This window comes from Gopherus evgoodei, chromosome 6 (genome assembly GCF_007399415.2).
Source record: "Gopherus evgoodei ecotype Sinaloan lineage chromosome 6, rGopEvg1_v1.p, whole genome shotgun sequence".
Classification (NCBI taxonomy): Eukaryota; Metazoa; Chordata; order Testudines; family Testudinidae; genus Gopherus; species Gopherus evgoodei.
In genome coordinates, this window is record NC_044327.1 from 55576830 (window position 1) to 55602090 (window position 25261).

The 25261-nt window shown below is 37.7% G+C and overlaps 1 protein-coding gene across 1 annotated transcript in view; it reads left to right on the top strand.

Moving 5' to 3' along the window:
- The window catches only part of FBN2 (fibrillin 2), a 275441-nt gene that overhangs the window by 112278 nt on the left and 137902 nt on the right, over positions 1-25261 (top strand). Inside the window, 9 exon segments of the mRNA XM_030567977.1 lie at positions 731-964; positions 3443-3580; positions 10881-11000; positions 12598-12723; positions 13917-14039; positions 15723-15845; positions 20153-20305; positions 21059-21112; positions 22916-23041. Of these exon segments, the coding sequence (XP_030423837.1) occupies positions 731-964; positions 3443-3580; positions 10881-11000; positions 12598-12723; positions 13917-14039; positions 15723-15845; positions 20153-20305; positions 21059-21112; positions 22916-23041 (1197 nt within the window).

The following is a 25261-nucleotide window of genomic DNA, read 5'->3' on the forward strand; positions in this document are numbered from 1 at the left end:
TTTTGGTGCCAATTCCAGTTATGACAGAGGTTGCTGGAAACATTTTAACCTACCTTAAAATCAAAGCTTAAAAAAAATTTAGGAATCATGTTATTATTCATTCTTATGTTTTCAATATGGATGTTTCCGTCTGTGAACCATTTTTTCTGATCCATTATTACTTAGGACCAGTTTCTGTAACCTCATTTTGTTGACACTGGAAGTAATTCTTGTGAACTGAGGAAGATTTTTGTAGTCAAGCTCAAAGAGAAAATGAGTCTGAGGATCCATAGTTCATTACAATGTAAAGGAACAGCTGCTCTCTTTTTCTATAGATTTCATGTTTCTTTGAACTGGCAATGTACATGACATGAATAATCTCTCAGCCTGACACTCACATAGCAACTTTCCACATCAGTGGCGTAAATGTGTTTTCATTTTACCTACGCTATCTGCAGGACAGGGATTAACATACTTTTTTATACATTCCCTGCCAAATGCAACACCAAACAGCTAGGAGTAAATTATAACATGTCCTAGTATTATTGTACATGGTATTCATTAAGTAACACCTGTTGTGAATGCCTCATAAACATAGGCATAGAAGAGAGAAGACAGTAAATTCCAGAATGAGCCGTTGGTACTTTATTTTTTCTTATTATACAGAGTTCTGTATTTCAGCACCTTCTTTACACAGTGAATTAGGCAAGACTCTTTTACTGCATGTGTCTCTGTGTGTTCTTTTTTGTAGATGAATACCACAGACTTTGCATAGATGGAGTTCCTGTAGGAGGTGGTTCCAGACCTGGTGGACCAGGAGGCAATGGATTCCTTCCTGGTGGAAATGGGAATAGCTATGGCCCAGGAGGAACTGGATTTATTCCCATTCCAGGTGGCAATGGCTTATCCCCTGGTGTAGGAGGAGCAGGTGTTGGGACTGGTGGCCAGAGTCCCACTGGAAATGGTGCAATCATTACTGGACTGAGTATGTTTCCTTGGTGTTTTTTTTTAATTGTTTCCCTCTGTTTTCGATTAATGAGTTCATAACTTTATTGCTTCTTGCTTGTGTTTCTTAGGCTTATTCTGAAAATGAGAACATCTCTCTGAATACACATCCTTACTAATGCAATTGCATATAAGACATTTTGTATTCTTTCATGACAGTGAACTTTGTAGAGAGTTTAAGTCCCTTTTTCCCCAACAAAGATCACAATACATACATGTTCAATATTTCTTTATTTGGGTTACAGAGATTAGCTTTGTTATCAGTCCTTCATGCACTGTAACTACCTCTATTTTTTACAATCCTTCTGCTTACCAATTATTTTCATCTTTTACTCAATGAACTTCTTATTAAGTTGTATGCCTGCAGTGGCTTTAACCTCAAGCGTCTATACTATAGCTGTTCATTATCTATGTAACCCACACACCTTCTGGGTATGTTATTCTGTCCCATCTAGTGGCACCGAGACCATTTAGAGAGATTAATGAGTCTGTTCTGCAGCCTTTGCTGAGAGACATATGGCTTTTAGCTTGTGCAGTAGAGGCTCATGCCTTTAGCTTCAGAGGCCCTAGGTTTGAGCCTGCCTGCCGGCAACTGGGATTTGCCGGTATTACATCTGCATATTTGGTAAAATATAAATTGAAGTAATATACATGTTATAAATTATACAGTAGTGTGATATATTTATCATTCACATTTCTGGATCATCTAGCCACTATTCCCTCTACTTGGGGCTTCTAACACTCCAAACCCATGAGTTGCATCAGCTACCCAGGATTTAAAAAAAAACTTGCCAGAAAATTGTCCCCTAAATTTCACCTTCCTGAATCAGTTTAAGTCCTCAGAATCCCCAACTACAGGAGATGGGACACTAGATGGGGAGGGCTGTGATTTACCACAGAAAATTATTTCCCAGGTATCTATCTGCCTGATGGGTCTTGCCCACATGTAGCTGATCACTATATTAGCGGTTGGGATGGAATTTTTCCCCAGGTCAAATTGGCTGAGACCCTGGGGGGGGTTGCCTTCCTCTGCACCATGAGGCACAGTCACTTGCCGGTTTAAACTGGTGTAAATGATGAATTCTCTGTAACTTGAAGTCTAAAAACCATGATATGAAGTCTTCAGTAACTCAGCCAGAGATAGGAGTCTATTTCAGGTGTGGGTGAGGTTCTGTGGCCTGCAGTGTGCAGGAGGTCAGACTAGATGATCACAATGGTCCTTTCTGACCTTAAAGTGAGTCTGACTTGAAACCGTTTATTTTTTTTTAAATAAATAAAAACTTTATTTTGTTCACAGTCATAAGATCTATAATCCTGCTACCCTTCAGGGGTAGAAGAGGAAGTTTCATTCCATGAGAAAGAGGAGATTTCCAGCCTCCCAGTGGGGACCTAACATTTGCTTCTGGACCCTGGAGGGTCTGAGATGTCAGTTTTTAAAGCCCTCCCCCTTCTATATTTTTATATATAGAAAACCCATTAAGTTATTTTTGGAGGCATTTTACATTTATTAGTTTTCATTTTTCTCTCCTGCTCAGACTTGCAGAGTTGGACTTAGGGTGATTAAAGCTTTACAGAGAGAGAGATAGAAGAAATAATTCCAAAGATGTTTTTAAAAGTACCTTAAACATTCCTAATATAGTTTTTCTGGAACATGTAGAGCATATACAAAATATGTAATGGCATGGTGTAATGTAAAAGCACTCATTCAGGATGACCTGCACATCTTCCTCATTGCAACTTGTGAATAAAGCAGTCATCACAAATTCATGATGCTAAAACCTTTATACCATGCTATCATGTGTTGCCGGTACATAGAAAATCTGTATGGTAGTAACAGCCATATGATACACTGTAGACCTGTTTTATCAAGCAGCTTTGGATATCTTACTTGCATACTGTCCACCAATCCATTGCAGTCGGTATTTCTAGCATTCCAAACCACCGAGCCACCAGTACTTTTGAAAGGTACTGCTAGAGGAAATCTTTCCTTCCTTTTCTTCCAAACGTGGAATTGTCCCATCCCTCAAAAAATTACTGCTTTGGCCGAAGGCCCAGGATGAACAATAATCCGTTACTATTACCTTCTGCAAGTGTTGCAGGATCAGGGACATAGTACAAAACTGTGCATGGAATATTAGGATAAATACACCATAAATAAAAAAGTCATAGTAATGAATTACCTGGATCCAAATCCAATGATTCCTCTCTCATCAGACATTCAATGTAAACAGTATATCATAACCAAGGCCATTTGTTTAATTTTTTTCTGATTTTAATTTATGTCTTTGCTATCTTACTGTCCTATCAATAGTTCTTGGAAATACTCCTTTTTAAACTTTAAAAAATACCAAAACTCATTGATTTGTTTAAAAAATAGTGTAAAATAATTACAGATTATGTTATGCATGCCTATTTCACATTCTGATTCAACTGTCTCATCTTCTGTAATCTGTTTCAGCAATCCTCAATCAGACAATAGATATATGTAAACACCACCCCAATCTCTGCTTAAATGGACGCTGCATACCAACAATTTCCAGTTACCGATGTGAGTGCAACATGGGATATAAGCAAGATGCAAATGGGGATTGTATAGGTAAGTGTAAATTTTTACATTCCAATAATTACTTTTTAAATCCTTATATATTTCATTTTTAACCCATTTCTCTAAAAATATTTTAATTTTGAGTGCATTTTATTGTTTTCTCCACAGAATGTTGTTGTTGTTATTGGTCCTTGTGAAAAAATAGTGTAGGAATTACAATTCGTTATACTAGGACAATGTATGAGTCTTAAAGGAACAAGCTTTTCAACCAAAATTGCTACGTATCTCAGTAAAGAATAGATCTTTTTGTTTATTATATGTGATTGTTGGATCACTGTACATCTATCCTCACACTTTGTGGGCCAGATTTTGCTCTCATTTACTCTGAATTTACAGTGTGCTAATTCCATTGTTGTCGAGTTAGTGTGGATAGCTGAGTAGCTGAGAGCAGAATTTGGTCTATGTATGTGTTTTACCCACTCTTTAATGTGAATGGCAAAGGGTTTTTGTAAAATCCCAATTGATTAACAGAATTTATGTACAGACTTAAATACCAAATGCATTTACATTATAAATCAAAATACTTGAAATTACCTGTGAAGAACTGAATTCAGTATTAGGTGTTTTCCCTTCAACTGCTGATGGCTTGACACACTTTTAAAAGGCAGAAAGAATGCATCTCCCACTCTATTTTAGTGGTTTGTGATGTCATCAATTCTTGTAAGGCAACACAAAACATGGCCCATAACAGAACTGCTAAGAAGAATTCTGTTTTCAGATATATTGTTTGAAAATATTTTTATGTTTTAATAATTATTTCTGTGCCACTGTGTAAGAGAGAAAACTAGAGACAGCTATGTGTGAAAAGATTCGTGTCCCATTACGGGGGGACACTTCAGTTCATATAATGGCAAAAAATCTTACTGCTCACATCTGCTTTCAGTAATTCCCAGAACATAGGACAAGAAAGGGGTTCTCTACAAAGGGGACATCTTTTGCCTCCTCTCCTGCTTTGTGTATTCAGGATCCCTCTCAACCTGGCTGACTTCTATTTGCTTACTGTGCAAAATTATTTCAGTTACAGGCTAAAATAAGTCAAAGGTGGAGTGTGCAACAGCTCCTTGTGCCTTGGCTGGCAATTTTATAGAGCAATTTTGCTGACATAATTGGGTTTTAAGGGAAAGTGTCCAGGGAGGATGCACAGAACTTCCCACCTTGCACCCCTGGCTGAGAAGATTGGGAGGGTTCATACTGCTGCTAAGCTTTCCTGCCCTGGGCACCAATGTGGGTTTGCATAGTTGAGATTTGGATATTAGGAATTGATCTCTACTAGCTAAAAATAGGCATATATTTTTGTGCTCATGTAGTGGAGATTCCTGAAGGTTTCTCATTTAGCATGTGATCCTGTACCATTGAAATCAGTAGGAGTTTTAACATTGTCTTCAGTGAAAGCATGTTCAGACCCCTAGGGAGTAATGATGAAGTTTGCTGAGCACATCCTGAAAGCTGCTATGTGCCCTGAATTAATAGATTGTTAAGACTAGAAGGAACCACTGTGATCAACTGTTCTTTGACAACCTGTAGTACTTGAATTTCACCAAGTGGTTCCTGCGTCAAGTCCTTAACTTCTGAATTCCTACTTGGTCTGATTTGAGGAGAGCAGATGTAGGGGAGATTTTGGTCTGCGCATATGTTCTGTTAATTATTTGGGATGTACAGTATATATTTTTACATTTTTATGACTATTTTGCCATTCACTGTTAAATGAAGAAAACGGAGTTTTGTACTGGCAAAAATCTGAAATCTACTCCAGGGATAGGAGTTACATAGCATTAAAGGTCTATCCAGATGGCAATTCACATGATGACTAACTGTGTGGAGTTTGTGATAATGGTTACGTTACTACAGCATGATCTTGATAAAAGCGTCATAGTTCGTGGGGAAAATGATCCCGAATGAAGAAACACACCAAAATAGCAAGAGAAAATATTTTTCACACAACTTTGTACAAGCCAAGACTAAGTGCAGTGTCCAAGCAAAGTTTCACTCATCTTTGAAATTCCTTTCTTGCTGTAATGGTAAAAAGAGTTTTACTAAGACTAACTGTCAACACTTTGTACTGTATATCGGCAACTAGTGCGTTAGGAGTAAATAATTATAACAACAGTTAGCAATAAAAAAGGCCTTGTCTAAGAAAGCCTGCTCATACACAAGCAGAGACCTTCCTATTTACAGTACCCATCTTTCCATCATATCTTAGAGATGTTGCGACTTTTTTTTTTTCCAAATGTGCTGAGATTTCACTCTGGCATATCAGGTATGAATACTGGAATAGTCACTACAAGGCCCTTTATTTTTGTCTGGGCTTTGAAGGGGGTGAAGGAATTGTGGGATAGGTTGATATAAAGGGGTGTTAGCATTTGATTATGAACTGCTATTTGCTTGTAGGGGTGAGCTGATTGAAGCACATATTGAGTTTTGTATAATAATTAGTAGGTGCTAAAAGCCTGTGGGTGGGCACTTACTTGTTCTAAATCAAAAGAAAATAAACTAAATAAAATAAGTAAACTAACACAGAGCTACTTTTGAGGTAAGTGATGGAGTTATTCTTATCAGGCCTGCTGGTCCCACCGCAACAGAGTTATGGTGGGTGCTGTTTGATATGTAGATAAAAGGAAATGCATGCAGTGCAGTTCTCTTGCTTTATTTAAACTTTTCCTCATCTCTTATCAGAAGAAATTGTCCCTGAAAAGTGGAGGTGATGTGGCCATCTGTGGTCTAGGATGCCCAAGTGGATCTAAATTCATTCCTGGATAGTGAGGTTATTAACCAAGCATGTGGTGTGTGTTTGCATAGACAGCTGGAATCCTGTCCATCTCTGTGGCATAACATCGCCAAACATGGTAAACTCTGCTTAAGCTGTTAAGACCCGATTCTCCTTTCACAGCAAGTTTAGGCTGATATAACTTCATTGACTTCACTGGAATTACTACTGATTGTCGCCACTGTAAGAGGAAACTCAGGCCCTTAGTGAAGTTTATGTTATAAAAATTAAAATACAAGGTACTTAAACCACTCAGACACACACAGGTGGATTCAAATATTACTTCAAGTAATATGAAACTGAAGTAAAATGATCTAAGTTTCATCACAGATTGCTCAATGTGCAGCAGTGGTCTGAAAACTGAATAAATTTTGAGTTGCAGTAAGATGAAAATAGAGTCAGATGGTGACAAAAACAGAAGGTGCTATACGATCTGCAGGAGAATCCCATACAAAATCAGAAAATGAGGAAAGACTAGGTGTGTATCAGAAGGATTTCAATAGGGTCAAGTCCATCTAGGTATTGTAAATCTCACAATGCTAACTGGAGGCTTAATTCGGCACTGATCTACATTTTGAGTAACCGTGTGGGTTCCAGAGGGATTGTACAGGGTGTATGGCAATGGGCATTAAAAAGTCAACACTTAACAACAGTTACCAAGCAGAGTTATCCTGTTTGAAGTATAGCAAAACAATCAGTGTCTCAAATACTCTAGTTAACTGTTGACTGGTTCTCATAGCATTCCTTCTCAGATCTGAACCTTAGAGTTCAGAAAATGAGATACTAGCACCTGAATCCTCTAAGCTTAATTACCAGCTTAGATCTGATAGCGCTGCCACCACCCAAAAAAATAGTGTTTTGGGGCACTCTGACCTCCCCAACCTTCCCTGGGGACCCCAAGAACCTTAAAACAAGGAGAAATAAACCATTCCCCCACCTTTCCCCCTCCCAGAATTTCCCTCCCTGGGCTATCCTGAGAGATACTGATCCAACCTCTTAAATCACCATACAGAGAAGCATCTCCCTTCCCTTCCACAAAGAGGCAAACAGATTCAAGGAAAACAAAGAGATTCTATCTCTCCCCCTCCTGTCTCCCCCACACCCGTCCTGGTGAGTTATCCCAATCCCCTGGAATAACACAAGGGAAACAAGGGGGGAAATATCAATCAGGTTCTCTAAAAAAAGAAATCTTTTAATAAAAGAAAGGAAAAAGTAAAGAATTATCTCTGTAACTTCAAGATGTAAATATTACAGAGTTCTATAGCTTACAGACACCAGGAAGAGACTTTCCCCCCCGTACTAATACAAATCAAAATATTCCCAGCAACTACACATATAAAAGTTAACCAGCCAGATCCACAATTGCAAATAGAGTAAAACAATCAAAAAGCCTAAACTGCCTATTTTTACTTACTATTTGAAAAGAAACTTTGAGAGCCTGTAGTAATGTCTGGTCTCTCTCAGACCCTCCGAGAGAAGAACACACAACGGACAAAGAACACACACAAAAACTTCCCTCCACCCAAATTTAAAAGTATCTTGTCTTCTGATTGGTCTTCTGGTCAGGTGTCCAGTTCCCTGCTTGTAATCCTTTACAGGTACAAGAGACATTAACCCTTAACAATCTGTTTATGACACTAGTGAATGGCAATTGCTGTATGTCAGCCCAAAGTTTGAACCTGGGACTTTAAGTGGGAACTTGACAGCATGAAATATCTGTGCATAATGATATATATTAAATTAAATTAAACTGAAGGACTTGTTCAAATCCAATTTGGATTCTCTTCTGGTTACTGAAAGAACAGGCTCGAGACATTGGGAACAGCTACATTTCACTGTATGGGGTAAGGATAATAATACAAAAATGAACACTCTTTCCAGACTATTATTATCTGTTTGGCTCCATACCCAGGGAAAACCCCAAAGGATATTTTAAGAAGTTCAAAAAATTATTAAAGAATTTTTATGGGTAAGGAAGAAAAAGAAAGTATGACTTTTTCCAAAATGGTCCTACCAGAACAAAAGGATAGGTTTACACACAACTTTCAGTCCTTCAATTATACTGTACAGCTTTCATCATGAATCATTGTTTACTAATAAAGAGATAAGATTCACAACAATCCTTAGTGGACTGATACTGAGCAGTCTAATAGACCATCAGTTCCTCTTTCTGAATTGATAGAAGTCTGTGTTGTAGTAACCCTTCCTTGTTATCACTGTGTTTGCAAAAACATATTGAATAAACGGTAAAAATATTAAGAAGCATCAGTAGCAATACCACAGTTACAATTGTGTTGAGATTTGTACTTACAGCTGGATTCAAATCCCTGTATTTCATACTTTTTTGTCCTCAGATTTGGCACAATAAATCTTCAGAGAACAATCAAACTTTCCTTAGAATATGTTAGTGAAATTTTGCATACTGTTGCAGATTAAATATTTAAAAATTGAGAGATGTGGGCAACAGAAAGGAGTTAGTTGAGGCTGAAAAGGGAGAGTGATGAGGGGAGTACACATGGTGGAGGACTCTATAGTCTGAATGATTATTTCCTTGCTTTTGACAGTTTGCTTTGGTGGGGATATCCATTCTAGTAACCTGAACTGAAGGCTAACAGCTTTTTTGTATTAGAATATATTTAGCCTGAGCCCCTTTTATCACTAGTTTGCAACAATATAGGAAAAACCCAGATTCATATTTAAATACAAGGAGTCATCTGGCACACATGGATTGAAAGGGACTTTGTAAATTTAAGTTAGTTATTTCATAGGGGAGTATTGTTTTTCTTCTCTAGGGTTTATGAATTCATTGATAATGAGAGTAGTTGGCAATGCATATCAATTTGCTTTGACATTTAAGCAGCTGACAAATTTGCCTTGAACTTTCATTCTAGAAAAAAACCAATCTTTTTCTATACTAGAAACCTTAACAAAGTAGAGGAGTATAGTGTTTATATTTATAAATTGCTCCTCTTTACTAGGGCAGGATAAATATAGAATAGAAGTTGTTGATCAGTAGCTCAGTAGATCTACAGTTGAGGGGCTTTGTTTTGAAGAAATTATGAGCAATTCTTCTGGGCAGGCTAGCTGAGCACTGAGCCAAAACATCCAGAGGAAGGATTGGTCCACTGCACATGGGAATAAAACATTCTTTATGGCCGAGAATTGTAGAGCTGCCTCTGAATGGGGATCTCATGTAAATACATAAAATTCTATTTGAGGACAACAAATGGCTTGTTCAAACATATAGAGACTGAAAAGCAGTTACAGTCACTGCTTTCTATATTCTTTCTAATTTCTTGATTTTTTTTCTCTTTTCTTCATTTTGCTTCATTCTTTTGGCTTTCTTGCAGCGATGCTATCAACTTCATATTCAAATGTGAGTGTTTTAAAGAGCTAAATGCTTTTTTGCATGAGGAGAAGGGCTGTCTGAATCCTTCATTTCTTTTTCCCTTTGCTCTCTTTGCTATTTACCAGAGGGTTCTAAATTCATCCAGCCAAGAATATTGCTATAAATCAGCTTGCTAAAAGCACTGTTCTGTGTAATCCAAAATCTGTCTGAAATGTAGTATGTACATGCAATTATTTATAACAATGTGAGCATTCACTATTGCATCCTGTGCAATGTGTTCTCACTTGTGCCTTAGCTAGTAGATAAGCTCAGCTGCTGCGATTTTCAGCCTCAGAACAATCATAGAACGACACTTTTGTGTTGTGAAACTCTAACACATGTTCATTTAGAAAATAGATAAAAATAAATCACCTTATTTATTTACCTTTCCCATTCCAGCCAGTTACTTCCAACGTATAATGAACTGAGATTTAACTTCAGGCATTATTTACAAAGTCCAAGTTTGAGATCATTTGGAAGGCAAGCAAACTACATCCCAACTAAGGGCCAGATTGTATCTGAAAGTGTGGGTAAAGGGTGGGTAAAGGATACAACTGGACTTCAATCATCCTTACGTTGGGAGCCTCAAAAATCAGGATGCGGTGCCCAGACATTGCTATCTCAGCTGGAATTCCTCTAAGGAGTCCTTCTGCTGTGTGGCCCTTCTTGTACACTCCTGCAGTAAATGCCATGTCTTAAAACCATAATCTGACCTCAACTGTATATGTGCTTTAAGTACTTAGAGCTTGCTTGTTGCATTGTAGACACTGCTTATTATCAAAAGAAAGAAAATAAGTGGTTGTTCAGTTAAACAACTGAATATGTAGCTGAACAAAGGATTTTTCACTTCTATTAGGCTAGGAGTTTCAAATTCTTCATAGCTTTCTTTTTCTCTTCTCTCTCTTAGAGATACGTTTAAGAGATATAAAATACTATTTGTATTCCTTTTCTTTTTGAAAATGTGATTCCATAGAGAAAAGGTGTGTGTGTTTGGGGAAGTAATAATTTTGCATCAAGAACAGGCTTCAAACTTCAGTGTTGACTGTTAATTACCTTATTTCGTCAATCATAAAATGCTGTACTTGGAAGCAAATTTATACTGTGAAGTCTCTAATGGTCTTATTTTCTGATGCCAACAGATGTTGATGAGTGCATATCAAACCCATGCACTAATGGAGATTGTGTTAATACACCTGGATCCTATTACTGCAAATGCAATGCAGGTTTCCAGAGAACACCTACCAAGCAAGCTTGCATCGGTAAGAAAGTTTGTTTACACATCTGCATACTCTACAGATGTTATGCTATATCAGATTCTCTTGGAGTTAAGAAAATAATTATTAGTGTTCTCTTTTTCAGTTAACCATGACAGTGACACAAGTACTTTTTAATTACAATTTAAATGTTGGCCTACCCTTGAGTTAATTCTATAGATACAATAGTGATTTAGTTTTTGGCCTTTGCCATTCATTTGTTCCTTCTGGTGACCCAGTTTACTTGGCTAGCTGGTTTAAATTGGAGAATACACAGAAAAGTAAGGCTATACATATTTTAATAGACTCGTTATTGAATGTCACTACAAACTAACAATGTGCAATAGTCTTATATCAGTACAGTAAATGTTTGACTGTGTAAAGCTATATTCATACTGGGAGTTCAGGAAAATGAGGTCTTTCCATTTACAAAATATTTCTTTCTAGGTAATATTTACTGTCAGGCTCTTTTAAAAACAATAGCTAGTAATGTGTCACTTTTAGTTCATTGATGGAGAGTCATCTGATGGAAACCTTGTAAAGTGCTGTGAGGTACAATGTTTTCTTAATATTGTTTACTCATTGAAACTCTGTCATAAACACATAGTTAAGGGTTAATGTCTCTTTTACCTGTAAAAGGTTAACAAACAGGGACCCAAACACCTGACCAGAGGACCAATCAGGAAACAAGATACTTTCAGATCTAGGTGGAGGGAAGCCTTTGTTTGTGGGTTTGGGGTTTTGCTTTGTTCTCTCTAGGCTCTGAGAGTGACCACACATACCTACAGCTCTCTAATCTGTTCCAATTTTGTAAGTACAAAAGTAGAAAGACAGTTTAGTCTTTTTAATTGTTTATCTGTATTTGCAACTGTGTATCTGGCTGGTAGAGTTTTACTGTGTATTTGGGTGAAAGTATTCTAATTGTATTTCTACTGGAGAAAGCTTTCTTTCTATTGTCTATAAGCTGAAAGACCCTGTAACTTTTTACCATCTAAATTGCAGAGATAGACCTTTTATTTTTTCTTTCTTTTTATTAAAAGTTTTGCTTTTAAGACCTGTCTGATTTTTCTCCTTGTAGAGGCTCAAGGGAACTGAGTCTGTACTTAAGAGGGAAGGAGAAGGGAGGGGGAGAAAAAGGGGAGGGGAACCCACCTGATTTCTCTGTGTTGTGATTCAAAAAGTTTGAATCACAGCGATCTTCTAGTGTACCCAGGGCGGGAAAGATCTGGGAGGAAGAAAGGAGAAGGGGGAATCCCTTTGTTTAGATTCATGGAGCTTGAATCTGTATATTTCTACAGGAGCCCAGAGAGGGAACACCCGGAGGGGAGGAGGGGGAAGGGAAATTGTTTATTCCCCTTTGTTGTGAGACTCAAGGAATTTGGGTCTTGGGGCCCCCAGGGAAGGTTTTGGGGGAGACCAGAGTCTATCAGGTGCTCTCCTCTAAGTCCTGATTGGTGGCAGCAGTACAGGATCTAAGCTGGTAATTAACCTTAGGGGAATTCATGCTAGTACCCATATTTTGGACGCTAAGGTCCAGATTTGGGAATTATGCTATGACAAACTCTTAGAAGGTTTTTTTAATGATTTTTTTCCTCTCACTTAGATATTGATGAATGCATACAGAATGGCGTTCTTTGTAAAAATGGCCGGTGTGTGAACACTGATGGAAGTTTCCAGTGTATTTGCAATGCTGGATTTGAACTAACTACGGATGGAAAGAACTGCGTTGGTATGGAGAGCTTGTCTTTAGACAAAGATGAAGTGCCAAAGAGAGACTCTGGTTGAACATTTCTGGAAGTTACACTTCACAGAGTGTTCTTGATCTTCAGAGATGGAATTTTGTGAACTCAGAGCTTCACTGGGGTCAAGCTGAGAGTGTGAGGAGCTGCACCAAATAGATGGTGTATGAAGCTGCACCATTCCAAATGGAGTTCAGGAAGGAATTGTCCTTCGCAGGGTGCAGTCTCTCTGTGTGACGCAGTGCATAAGTGGGTGGGGCTGGAGTGGAAGGGGAAGGGGAAGAGAGGGTCAAAACCATGATCCCATCTCCTCCACACCCCCACTTGCCCCCTTTAGATTACTGTTCACCTCTAGAAGAATATCAAGAAAGCAGACCCTGTGTTGTCCTGAGCAAAAATCCTGCAATTGTGATAGGTATTTGTGAAGGTAGTATAAGGGGTAGTGCAAGTGCCTGCTTCCCCTTCCTCTTAACTTGCACCAGCATAAGGACTTGTAACAGTTTATCCCCATAATGGACCATTGGCCTATTCATGTTTCTGAACAGTAAGCTTCCTATTTTTAGATTTTAACTCTGCGTGCGGCAGCTCAGCCTTGGTAGGAGTTTGTACAGCACCTAGCACATTTTAGTCATTGCTGCAATAACAGTAATAGTAATACATTTAATATAAAGGCATTTAGATGCTATAATATATTTATATAATTTCTTGTTAATGGCTAGGAAGAAGGTCATACTTCTGGCTGATTCCTTCATTTTTAAATGCTTAGCATAAATTGTTTCCTTTTCTGATAATTCCTGATAGTCACACAGTTTAGTACAGAGTGGACCATACAATTCCCATTGACCGTGCGGGGCAGACTCTAATATGCAATCCACAGGTAACAGCGTGTCTCCCTTTAATCCCATAGCCTGAGTTTTAATTCTTTGCCTTGTTAAAGAAGATGGGTATTTTTATTTCTATTAAAAAGTGTCATGAGAAACTTGCAGCTGCAACAAGCTTTGAATTCTTTAAGGTAGTTGAACCTTGTTCTCCTTCTCCTGAAGTAAGAGGAGTCACCATTTACTACCGTGCCTTCTCTGTTGAAATCTTCAGGGTAAATGACTTTTTAACTCGGATGTTTCGCAGCTTCTGTTTCCTCAAGTCTAAAGGAATATAAGTCATTTTCTGTGCTCTGTTTCTGCAGATCATGATGAGTGCACCACCACCAACATGTGTTTAAATGGAATGTGCATAAATGAGGATGGTAGCTTCAAATGTATCTGCAAACCAGGGTTTGTCCTTGCTCCAAATGGGCGTTACTGTACTGGTACGTATGATTGTAAGATAACATATTAGGACAATCTTGATTGAAACCACTTTTTCCTATCTAGTAAATCATGTAAGAATGCAAATCTTTTGTCACATGGACTTAATAATTTTCCAATATTTTGCTTGTTGGTACAGTAGTAATCTAAAACTGTCTAAAATACTCATTATAATTCTAGAAAGAAATTACAGAACCTTGTAATAATAGTGTGCAAGATACAGTGTTTGGATGGATGACAAATTGGCTTGTGAAAATTTGTGGGAAATACTGTAGCTGTAATTAATTCTGTAAAACACTTCAAAAACCAGTAACAAGAGTAGCAATATGGAAAAGCATCAAAGGGTTTACTTTTTATGAATATTCAAAAGTAAATTCCCACTTCAGATGCTTGTTGCTTTAGAATTACATAATGTTTATTAGGACACCATCACATATGGCTAACACAACCTTCTTTATGGAGAAAAGGAAAATTTTGAACGTTTTAAAAATGAAGCCTAATCTAACTCCATTTTAAGTACCATTTAGATTAAAATTAGTATGGCTTGACCATAAAAAGATGAATCCACCCTTTTTTTTCAATTGCAGAGATATACACTATCCTCAGACAAAAGAAAAAGTGTAGGGTTAAACCCTGTAATTTAAATCAAATTTTAGAGAAAGGGGAAGGGAAATCCTGACTTGTTCTTATATTTCTGAATTGCAAACTTGCTGAGCATGAAGAAAACAGGGGAAAAGAAAGATAGGCTGCCTGAACTATTGAATGATATTCATGAGCAGAAGTTAGCTGTCTTTGATTTAACTCAAGTGTGGTATGAGATTGCACTGAGTAACAAAGTGTTAGTTCATAAGAGGGGAAGATTTCCTTTCCTTCTTAAAAAGCACAAATAAATTGTCAGGCTTGAGAGAGCAACAAAACTACAGTCTTACCAGGTTTTGAATTTTAAAAATCAGTAATTTTTATTTTAAAAAAATGAAAAAATCCCGATCACCATGAAACAACTCCTAAAAGATTGACTGCAGTTTATAAATGGTTGCTACAAGACAATGCTCTAATACTGAACTTTATTACAACATAATGTTTTGTTCAACCACCTCATAGTGAATTCAGTACTTTGATGCTGCAATAACAGATGTCTTAGAAAAAACAAAGTGAGATAAATCAATAGTAATGACACTCCATTTAGAGTTAAATAGAAAATCCAAATTGTTTCAATATAGTATTTCATGATGAGAATTGCACTACTGGCCAGAGTAAAGCTCTTTTTACAGAGTTTGATGTGCACTTTGAAGTTAATAGGAGTTTTTTGTCACTGACTCTGCAGAGAACAGCATCATGTCCTTAGTGAAGTTAAGTGAAACACTGGCTTTGCTAAAAGACAATTATGCCATAATTATCTGTATTCTAACTTCAATTTTAAAACATAATACTACTGTGAAATAAATGGCAGAAAATAAAGTGAAAAATCTGCAATTGACAAGCTAAATATAGACTCTCTGATACATCTAGACTCAACATTTTTTCTGAAAATTTGTTTTAAAGTACATGCCCTTTGGCTGAGACCTTGCATATCAAGTTTAACATTAAAATGCAAAATCCATCAACTACTATAGTGCCATGAGTCAATGTTTTAATGTCATTTACTCAAAAATGGCGATAAGTAAATTATGTTTCCCTTTGGGCAGATATTGATGAATGCCAGACGCCAGGAATTTGCATGAATGGTCATTGCATCAATACTGAAGGTTCTTTTCGGTGTGAATGTCCACCAGGCCTGGCTGTTGGGGTTGATGGCCGTGTTTGTGTAGGTAAGTGAGATTTCTTCAATGAAAAGCAATTAGGACTACTTCTTATGATTTACCAAAGTATAACATTTAAAAAAAAATCAAAAGACATTCTTCTTGTTAACGTTGACATTTGTTGTTGATTTAAAATAATTAATTATGTAGGATTCATTCTGCCACATGGTTGATAGTCTGTGATTACAGGATCAGACACTGGTGTGTCTTCATCTTCTGTCTCCTGTGTCTTTTAAAATACATTTCCATTCCTGAGTCAGTATTTTCACTTGTACATCGCACCCTTTCTTCTAATGCCAATCACTTGCCGCAAATCATTGGAAAAATAAACCACTTTGGTCAGGGAAGGGGAAAGAAGTTGTATTCTTTTGAATATATTGTTTCTCTCATTTTCACGTCTTTCTCTCATCCTATAAAGATCAAGTAAAGCAAACAGTACTCCAGCAGGAAAAATATAATAAGTTATCATAAAAATGCAACCTAAGTAAACATTATTTTGTATGGACTCATAAATGTTTCAGAATCACTGTGTTTGGTGGTGTGAAATGATGCTGTACAATGTGCTGAAAATTAGAAAATAAAAAAGATTAAGGAAAAAACTGAGGTTCTCTGTTCTTAAACTAAGGATATCGAGTTATGTAGCTCTCAGCTTCATCCAATGAAAAATCTTATGATTACTAACAACCTTTGAAAGAAGTGAATTTCTCCTTTTGAAATACATTATTTTTACTTTACTGGCCCAGATCAGGTGTGTGTGAAGTCTGAAAAATCATCATCATAGAAATTAGAGATAGAAAGGATGTGGTAGGTCATGCATAATTGTTCCTGACTGTATAGTCTCCAGTGATCACTCTAATTCAGATTTAACCCAGTAAACAATCCTTTTCCTTGAGAAACTCTTGAGTCTCAATGGTATGACTAGAAGCTGTGAATAATGAGACAAACCAAATCTCTAAATCTGCTGTGGAGAAGGAGCTAACAATTCCATTCAAGAATTCCTGCTGAGAATTAGTCCTGCATACTGGAGATCATTGGCTCAGGGGAAGTCCACTTGCCCAATGTTGTTTATGCACACACATATGGCTTATAAACTAACAGCAGGGCCAGCTCCAGGCATCAGTGTACTTGGGGCAGCACATGGAAGGGGATGGCACTTTGGCTCTTCCATGGCAATTCGGTGGCAGGTCCCTCACTCCCTCTCGGCAGGAAGGACTGGCCGCCGAATTGCCACTGAAGAAGCAGCGGTGGTAGAGTCATGGTGGAAGTGCCGCAGATCATGATTGCGGCTTCTTCCTTTTTTTTTTTTTTTTTGGCTGCTTGGAGCTGGCCCTGACCAACAGGAAATAAACTAAAAATAACACAGTACTGTAAATATGCATGTTCACTGTACTTAAAGATGTGTATTGGAAAAATGGCAATAGCAGATGTTGACTGATGGCTTTTTATCAGATTTCTTTTGTGTAGCTGGCTGTTTGCTATTATCGAGGGATCAGATGGGAAGAAGAACATGGTGGTACTTAAAATGATCACCAGTGAAGTAGTTAACTTAGTAAACATTTAAATTGTCATAATTATGCTTCTAAGTTAAGATAGATGTAGCTGAGATAAATAATACAGCAGTTATCAGCAACCTTAGAACTAATCAACCAGATCAAGGATAAAGGGATATAAAGAACCAAGGTTGAAGCATTCTGTTCTCTGCTGATCCCTGCTGGAATTATGGCCCTACAGAGCACATTATAAATCTGCACAACTAAGAACAACGCTGAGGCTGAACTAGGCCCTGGGGATTGGGATAACACAAAGGTGGCTTAAAACTAATGTTAGCTCCATATTCTGAAGATGCAGCCCATTATTCCTACCTGCCTGTCTACAGACACAGGAAGATTGTACTGCATCAGTTAATATTGGGAAGGGTATCTCTAAAACCATAAGGGCTAAGCACTTTATATTCTTATTTTAAAACAAAAATTTTAATTCTGCAGAAGATGGGGGATTACCAAAATAAAACCACTGCAGTGTTCCACCAAGTGCCAGCTCAGTCTGACCCCTTCAATTACAAACTCCATTAAGAAACTCCAGTAGGAAAAGTCTGCATGGTGCAAGAAGTGAAAGGAAACTAATGTGAAAAGCAGACTGTTCCTTTACTGTATTTCTAAATGAGAATACTAAATAGGTACAGTATTTTAATAAATGCAGGCATTTATTATAGTTAATTAAACCTGTGTTACGGTTTAAACCAAGAATTAAAAGTAAGAATTGTTCTCACTGATGTTGCAGCCATGATATTTGCTTATATCATGTTAATAAATATTGCCAATAAAGTATTCAAATGAGCACAAACGGTCTGAGATGGTATTGTATTAGGGATTTCACAATTAGGGCACAGTAGCAGAGCCAGCTTTAAGTACTAACCATGCAGCAACTTTTTCCATGCCCGCTGTTTTCACTGTATTCTAAATATGAAATGGAAAACATAAGTCCATGATGCCAAAGTACTTGAGAAAGCAAAATTGCCACATCTACTCATCATTCTCAGACACAGGTATCTCCACTGGCTTGGTCATCTGCATTGAATGCATGCATTCCAAAGGATCTCCTTTATGGAGAATTTGCAGATGCTCCAAGACTATTAGGCCAACCTAGACTCAGGTTCAAGGACATTTTGAAAAAGGAATTTGAAATCTTTCAACATCAAGCTGGGGAAGATGCAGTTAGCAACAGGTTACTCTGGAGGACTGTGCCGCAACAGGGAGTCAGATGCTGAAAAAAGGCAGTTGAAAGAGAGAGGAAAGTGAAGAGAGTAAAGAGGAAAGCACAACAGGCCTCAAGTGCTAGTAGTGCCCTGACTTCATCCCTCTGACCCTGCATTTGCATGATCTGTGGCAAGGACTGTTACTCGAGAATTGCATTTTTCTAGCCACTTGTGATGTTGGGCATGGCACACAGTAACTGAACAGCTTGGAACTTTCAAGATGGACGGCTGCTACTTATCATAAGATTCCAGAATTGCCACTCTGTCTGTGTCACTCTGAAGCCCAGAATGTCTATTCAGTCATTGTGAAGTAATATAAATAGCTACGTGCATGGTTGAGAGCTCTTTTTGTTTAGAATATCCCCAGATTCTGTCATTGCTGGGATTTGCAATCTGTTGCCATCCAGTTTTTAAGTCATTGGCTATTTTGATTTTATGAATTACACCTGTGTGATAGCTACAGAAAGGCATCTATGTCATACCAAGAATTCTAGACAATTGTGATAGCAGAGGTAACTCAACTAATCACTACTCTTATTCTCCAGCTGATTTGCATGTTGTAATTTCACTAGGTGTATGAGGGAGATTGCAGGGATGGGGGAATCACTTGGCCCTACTGCCACTGTTCAACCTATGCACAAATCAGCACAACTCTCTGCCAGAACCACACACACATTTGCCTACCTCACTCATAGAACCATACCCATGGGTCACTACTAGTACCTCTTAAAGATATACCATAAATATTACAGCTTCAACAGGAAATGCCCTTAAGATGCCAAGAAATCATGAGGCAGATTCATGACTCATTTCAGAATTTCAGTTTTACAAACTGAAAGACTTAAAGTAGGTTATTTCAAATAGCGTGTAACAAAATTTTCATTCATACGTAATCCTCTGGATAGAATTTCAAGGAGTCTGTATGGTGTTTAGAAATCTACAGTATTGCAGGATCTGACACAGGAGCTTTCTATCTGACTATGCTACATGATTCATTGAATGATCTGAATATTATTATTCAGACATTCTAGCTTGCGGAAGAGTATTTGTAATCTGAAAGTTATCGCATTACATGGGGCTGATTTTATTTTATTTTATGTTAGTGATACTCACAATGTCATAGGGATTTTGCAGAAAAGTGCATCAAAGAACTTACAATCAAAAGGCTCCTTTCTGCTACCCTTACACTGAGAACTGTCTTGCTTCATAATTAGTGCCATTGAGCCCAATGGGACTTTTCATGGAATAAATTACTGTACTATTAAACATAAGCATGCAGAATCAGCCTCCAAGTGACAGATGAGTTTGGAAAAAACATACACCACAGATGGAACATATACTTGGAAAAGGAACATTCAGATAACTATTTAGAGCCAAATTCTGTTTTTGATGCAGGCACTTGGCTTTCAGTGGCTTCTAAGTGAACCATCCTGAATACAAGACAAAATGTATCCCTTTCACTGGATAAGATTATGACCTCAGGTATTTGTTGAAAGAGTATTCATTCAGGTCCTTCCTAGTGTAAGAAAACATAATTATTTTTCTGCCTCCCCTTTCTTAGATACTCATATGCGCAGCACATGCTATGGAGGAATCAAAAAAGGAGTGTGTGTCCGCCCTTTCCCCGGGGCAGTGACAAAATCTGAATGTTGCTGTGCCAATCCAGACTATGGCTTTGGAGAGCCATGTCACCCATGTCCTGCCAAGAACTCAGGTGAAGTTGCATAATTCTTCTGATCTCACAGCTAACATACACTAATAAGTCTGATTCAAAGCAGATTCATAGCATTTGTTTTCAAAGTAATCTAAATTTCTAGTATTTAATGTGAACAAAAGAAAATGTTTCTTTGTTCTTCCATGCCCAGTGCTGTCTAGAGTGCACCAAACTCCAGAGCTGTCCAGACTATGTGAGAATTCAAGGTGTAGGCACCAAAGTCTAGATGGATGCAGCTGGGCCTCATAATTATCTTTAAGTGTAGGGTGAGCCAGAAGAGGTTATGTTGGATAGGAGTAAAGGTACCTTAGAGGTGTTAGACAAGGAGCTGTAGGTTTCCTAACCAAATCAATCCTGTGTAAAGTAGAGTAATTATTCAGTTTGGAATTAGGGTTGATGATCAAACCACTCTTTTTATTATTATTTTTTTAATATGAACTATTTCACTCATCTTTAGTAACAGCAAAATGCAGAGAACATGAAGAAACCGTTTATTTGCCTTGAAAACAGTATTCATATCACCATATTTTGGAGAACAGTCCATGTTGCTTTCTGGGGTGACGTTGCCCTGTTGTGAAGCTGTCAATTAGCATCATGTGCGACATTACTGTTGTAGGTGCTAACTTGAGGACATGGTACTTTTGAGAGGATAATACCATATATTTCCTTTTAGTGTTTTGTTTCAAGATGTCAGTTTTCATTCAAAGGTTTAGAACTAACATTTTTTATACAACTTCTGTTTCAATCAAGCAGCTGATTTCCATGGCCTGTGTAGCAGTGGAGTAGGCATTACTGTGGATGGACGAGGTAATGTTGCATTTTTTTCCTTTATATATAGAAGACTCATGAAAAATAATGAAAGTAAAAGAAATATTCAAAAGTATGAATTCAGCATTTGGATTTTTCATAAGATACAAGTGGCTAAAGACTTTTCAAGATATGGTATGTTTTTAATATGGTACAATATTAAAATTAATCAAAGGTTCCTAAGAAAGGATGAGAATTGTTCCCATCCAAGTCAGAAGTAAAACTCCCATCACTTCAGTGGGAGCAGGTTGAGACCCTTTAGTACTTTCAGCAATGGCATAGATAGCATTTAAAAATAATACTTAAATAAAAAAGAAAATGTTATTTCTGTTCAATATTGTAGGCATATCGGCCTAGTTTTATCATTTTACAGGCTGTGATTTTTAATGCCTTCACGTAAGTAATGTGAAATGCATAAGCAGAGTTTGGAAATTCTCCTTGATGAGTACTTTATGGTTTACTGAATGTATAAGCTCCACTAGTGCCACTTGGTCAGACTGTAAATCTCGCAAGAGAAATAACCATTTTCCTCAATGCTACAGTTTCAAACAATGGGAGTTTGTATGAGGTCCTCTGTGGAGGTTACAGTCTTTGTTCAGTACCTGAAGACTGTAACTCTTCACAAGGGATATAAGACAAATCGTAGTCTTTGCCAGGAAAGATTAATCTTCAGAAGATTAATCTCCTCCAGGGATCAAATATAAATTAATATCCCTTTTGAAGGCCTGAACAAAATTGTAACCTTTGCTGTGGATCTCATACAAGTGAAAACAGGTTAGTAGAGGACCCTACTGCTGCTTACTCCGAGGAACTTGGCTTGCTCAAACCATTCCCCAAAGCAGGGGAAAATTGAACCTCTTCAAACCGGAACCTTCTACCCCAACCAAAGCAGTGTTTTCCTCTTCATCTGTTCTCTTTATTGAGAGCAGGCATGAAATCCCTCTTACAGACAATTCTCATTCCCAGTCATGTCCATTTGTCTCTCCACCCTAGTCATACTGCTTTTACCACACTGCAGTAACAGTCACCCAGCCCCGCTCCCTTCATTCTATTCATGGACCCACCTGGTTGCTCCCTGAAGACATCAGAAAAGTTGGGGCATAGGAGGGTACTGAACTTCTACCAAAAAAAAAAATTCTTAAGGGAAAAGGAGGACCTGGACCTTTTAGGCAAAATCTGTGCTACAGGGAGGTAGGAGGTAGCATGAAATGTGCCCAACCGTTCTCCAAGATTCAGTCAAAGTTAGTGAACTTTGGTTATAGATTTGTAATAACACCATAAAATAGACAAAATTATACTGATTTACTTTTTCTTATGAAAGCTTTGGACATTTTATAATCTTTAATGCAAGATTAACAAAGTGTTTGTCTGAGTATGTATCAGTGTACACATAAATTGCAGGCCAGATACTGATCTCAGATGCACCATTGTTAATCAGTCCAAGTAAATCACGGAAATAAGTAGAGTCGCACCAGTGTAAAAGAGGTTTAAGTGAGATCACAATCAGGCCCAGCATCCTTCTTGTTCTTTCCAGTGTTTCTGAATGGATCTATATAAACCAGAGGAATCAACATATAGAAAGAGTAATTTTTTGTTTTGTTAATGTGGAAAAGTCCTGGATCCTATGAGGTGAAAATGTGCAAAGAATGGCTCTTCAGCCCTTAATCCATAGTCACTGCACTTACAAAATAGATATTTTGAGTTAGAGGCATTTCTACGTGTGCAACTATTCCAAGATAAGATGTTTCACAGCATTAAATGTGTAATATAGTAGCATTAATCTTCTCTATTATATTGATATAGATATTAATGAGTGTGCATTGGATCCTGATATTTGCTCCAATGGAATTTGTGAAAACCTACGTGGTAGCTATCGTTGTAATTGTAACAGTGGCTATGAACCTGATCCCTCCGGAAGGAACTGTGTTGGTAAGTTATTTAAGTTATTAATTAATTACTAATGGTTAAACTCACATTGATTTTAGTGGAAGCAGGAGAGGACCTTTAATGTGTGAGAGAAGTGGCTATTACCTTTTGCTGCAATGAAAAAGCACAAAATCTCTTTAGAAAATCTACCCCTTTCAGTCTGTACATTCAGGAGCAGCTCTCTTACAACCGATAGTCTATGGGGACCACAGCCTGAAATAAATCTCTCCTGAACCTTCTCTTCTGGTGTTCAAACAACATCCCAGCCGCTCCAAGTTTGTCATCAGAAGCAAGCTCGCCACAGAACAGGCCATGCCAACTCAAAGCAGCACCAGACTCTGACAGAACAACAGATGCAAAATCTAGAGACATATCTCCACTGCTGCGATGGTCAAACCTCCCACAAGGGTCCTATGCAAGCCTATCATAACGTGCTGTACATCATCCAGTTCACTATATGGGTGAAATGAAACAAACACCATATCAACTGTGGATGAACCCTTTTCACAAAGTGATCATTCTGTATCTGACCTCTCAGTCCTCATCCTCCACCTTCAGAGGACAAGCCTGGCATCTTAAATTCATAACTTTGATAGACACAAAAAATCATGGACTGAATAGAGATACTGGTTTATTACAACAATCTATAACCCATTTAAACCACACACCTCACCCTGAGCTTTTTCCCCCTCTCTCCTTTCCCCCCTATGACTGTAGAAGCCACTTCCGTTTGAATGGTCCCATGAAATATCATAGGATTGGAAGGGACCTCGGGAGGTCATTTAGTCAAGTCTCCTGCACTCATGGCAGGACTAAGTATTATCTAGACCATTCCTGACAGGTATTTGTCTAACCTGCTCCTAAAAATCTGTAATGATGGAGATTCCACAATCTGCTTAGGCAATTTATTCCAGTGCTTAACCACCCTGACAGTTAGGAAGTTTTTCCTAATGTCCAACTTAAACCTCCCTTACTGCAATTTAATCCCATTGCTTCTTGTCCTATCCTCAGAGGTTAAGAACAACAATTTTTCTCCCTCCTCCTTGTAACAACCTTTTATGTACTTGAAAACTATTACCATGTGTTAACAACTTACACTAAACAATCTGTTCTAGCTTGTACATAGCTGTGGCACTCTGAGGATATTTCCCAGACCTGAAGAAGAGCTCTGTGTAAGCTCGAAAGCTTGTCTCTCTCACTAACAGAAGTTGGTCCAGTAAAAGATATTATCTCACTCACCTTGTCTCTCTAATTATGTCATTCTGTCCTTTTTCCCTCCTTTTTCTTCTTAAAAAATAGACCTTTTCTTTACTGACACATTAACCTTGAGAAATCAAGCAGTCAAAAGACAGGAAATACCTAAAGGTTGCTCCTACAGTTTTAAGTTGCACATATGTTGTATGAGAGGAAGGATGGTCTTGTTAAAGCACTGAACTGGAACTGAGAAATGCTGGATTATTTTCTCAGCTCTGACACAGACTTCCTGTGTGACCTTTGGCAACTCACTCCAATCTAATGTTCACTGAAGTATCTTTGAATCATCTTACTGGTTTTGATGGAAATTAGATTAAGCCCTTAATTTCTCTTACATCCCTAGCTATATAATAGGAATAATAACACTTTCTTCACAAATTGGAAGGATAAAGTGTTTGCGAGGTGCTAAAATACTACAGTAATGGGAATCACAAAATAACTTTTAAAAAATAAGAGTTTATATTTTTGTTTTCATTGTTAAGCATAAGCAGTCTACAGTAATATTGTTTGTTAATGTATATTATAGAAGATTTGCAAATGTCTAAAGTAACATTAAGTAGCAATGTTAACTTTCGGGTTTTCCAGATTTTTCGGTGCTTGACTTTTCAACTTTAATGTTAACTTGTGGTAATATATCTGCTATCAATCAGTAGATAGAAATATGGACACTCATGAGACACTCATGATTGCAATATTCCAGTGTGAGATCAGCTGGAACGTAGCAGGGTATTTTTTTATGTGTAGATATTAGTGTAGGCGTTTCCTACTGTACCTTCTCTGATAGCAAATATTTGCACAGATTAAAGGATTAGCACAGTGTTGCAACTCTTAATGAATTTTTGTTAAAAGCATGTTTAACATCACTGCTGGCTGCAAAACAGATAAATCCGAGGACAATAATCATGGCTGTTTATAAACTGCCAAATATCCCAAGGTCGCTGTGTTCTAATGGAGGACATGCTGAGAACA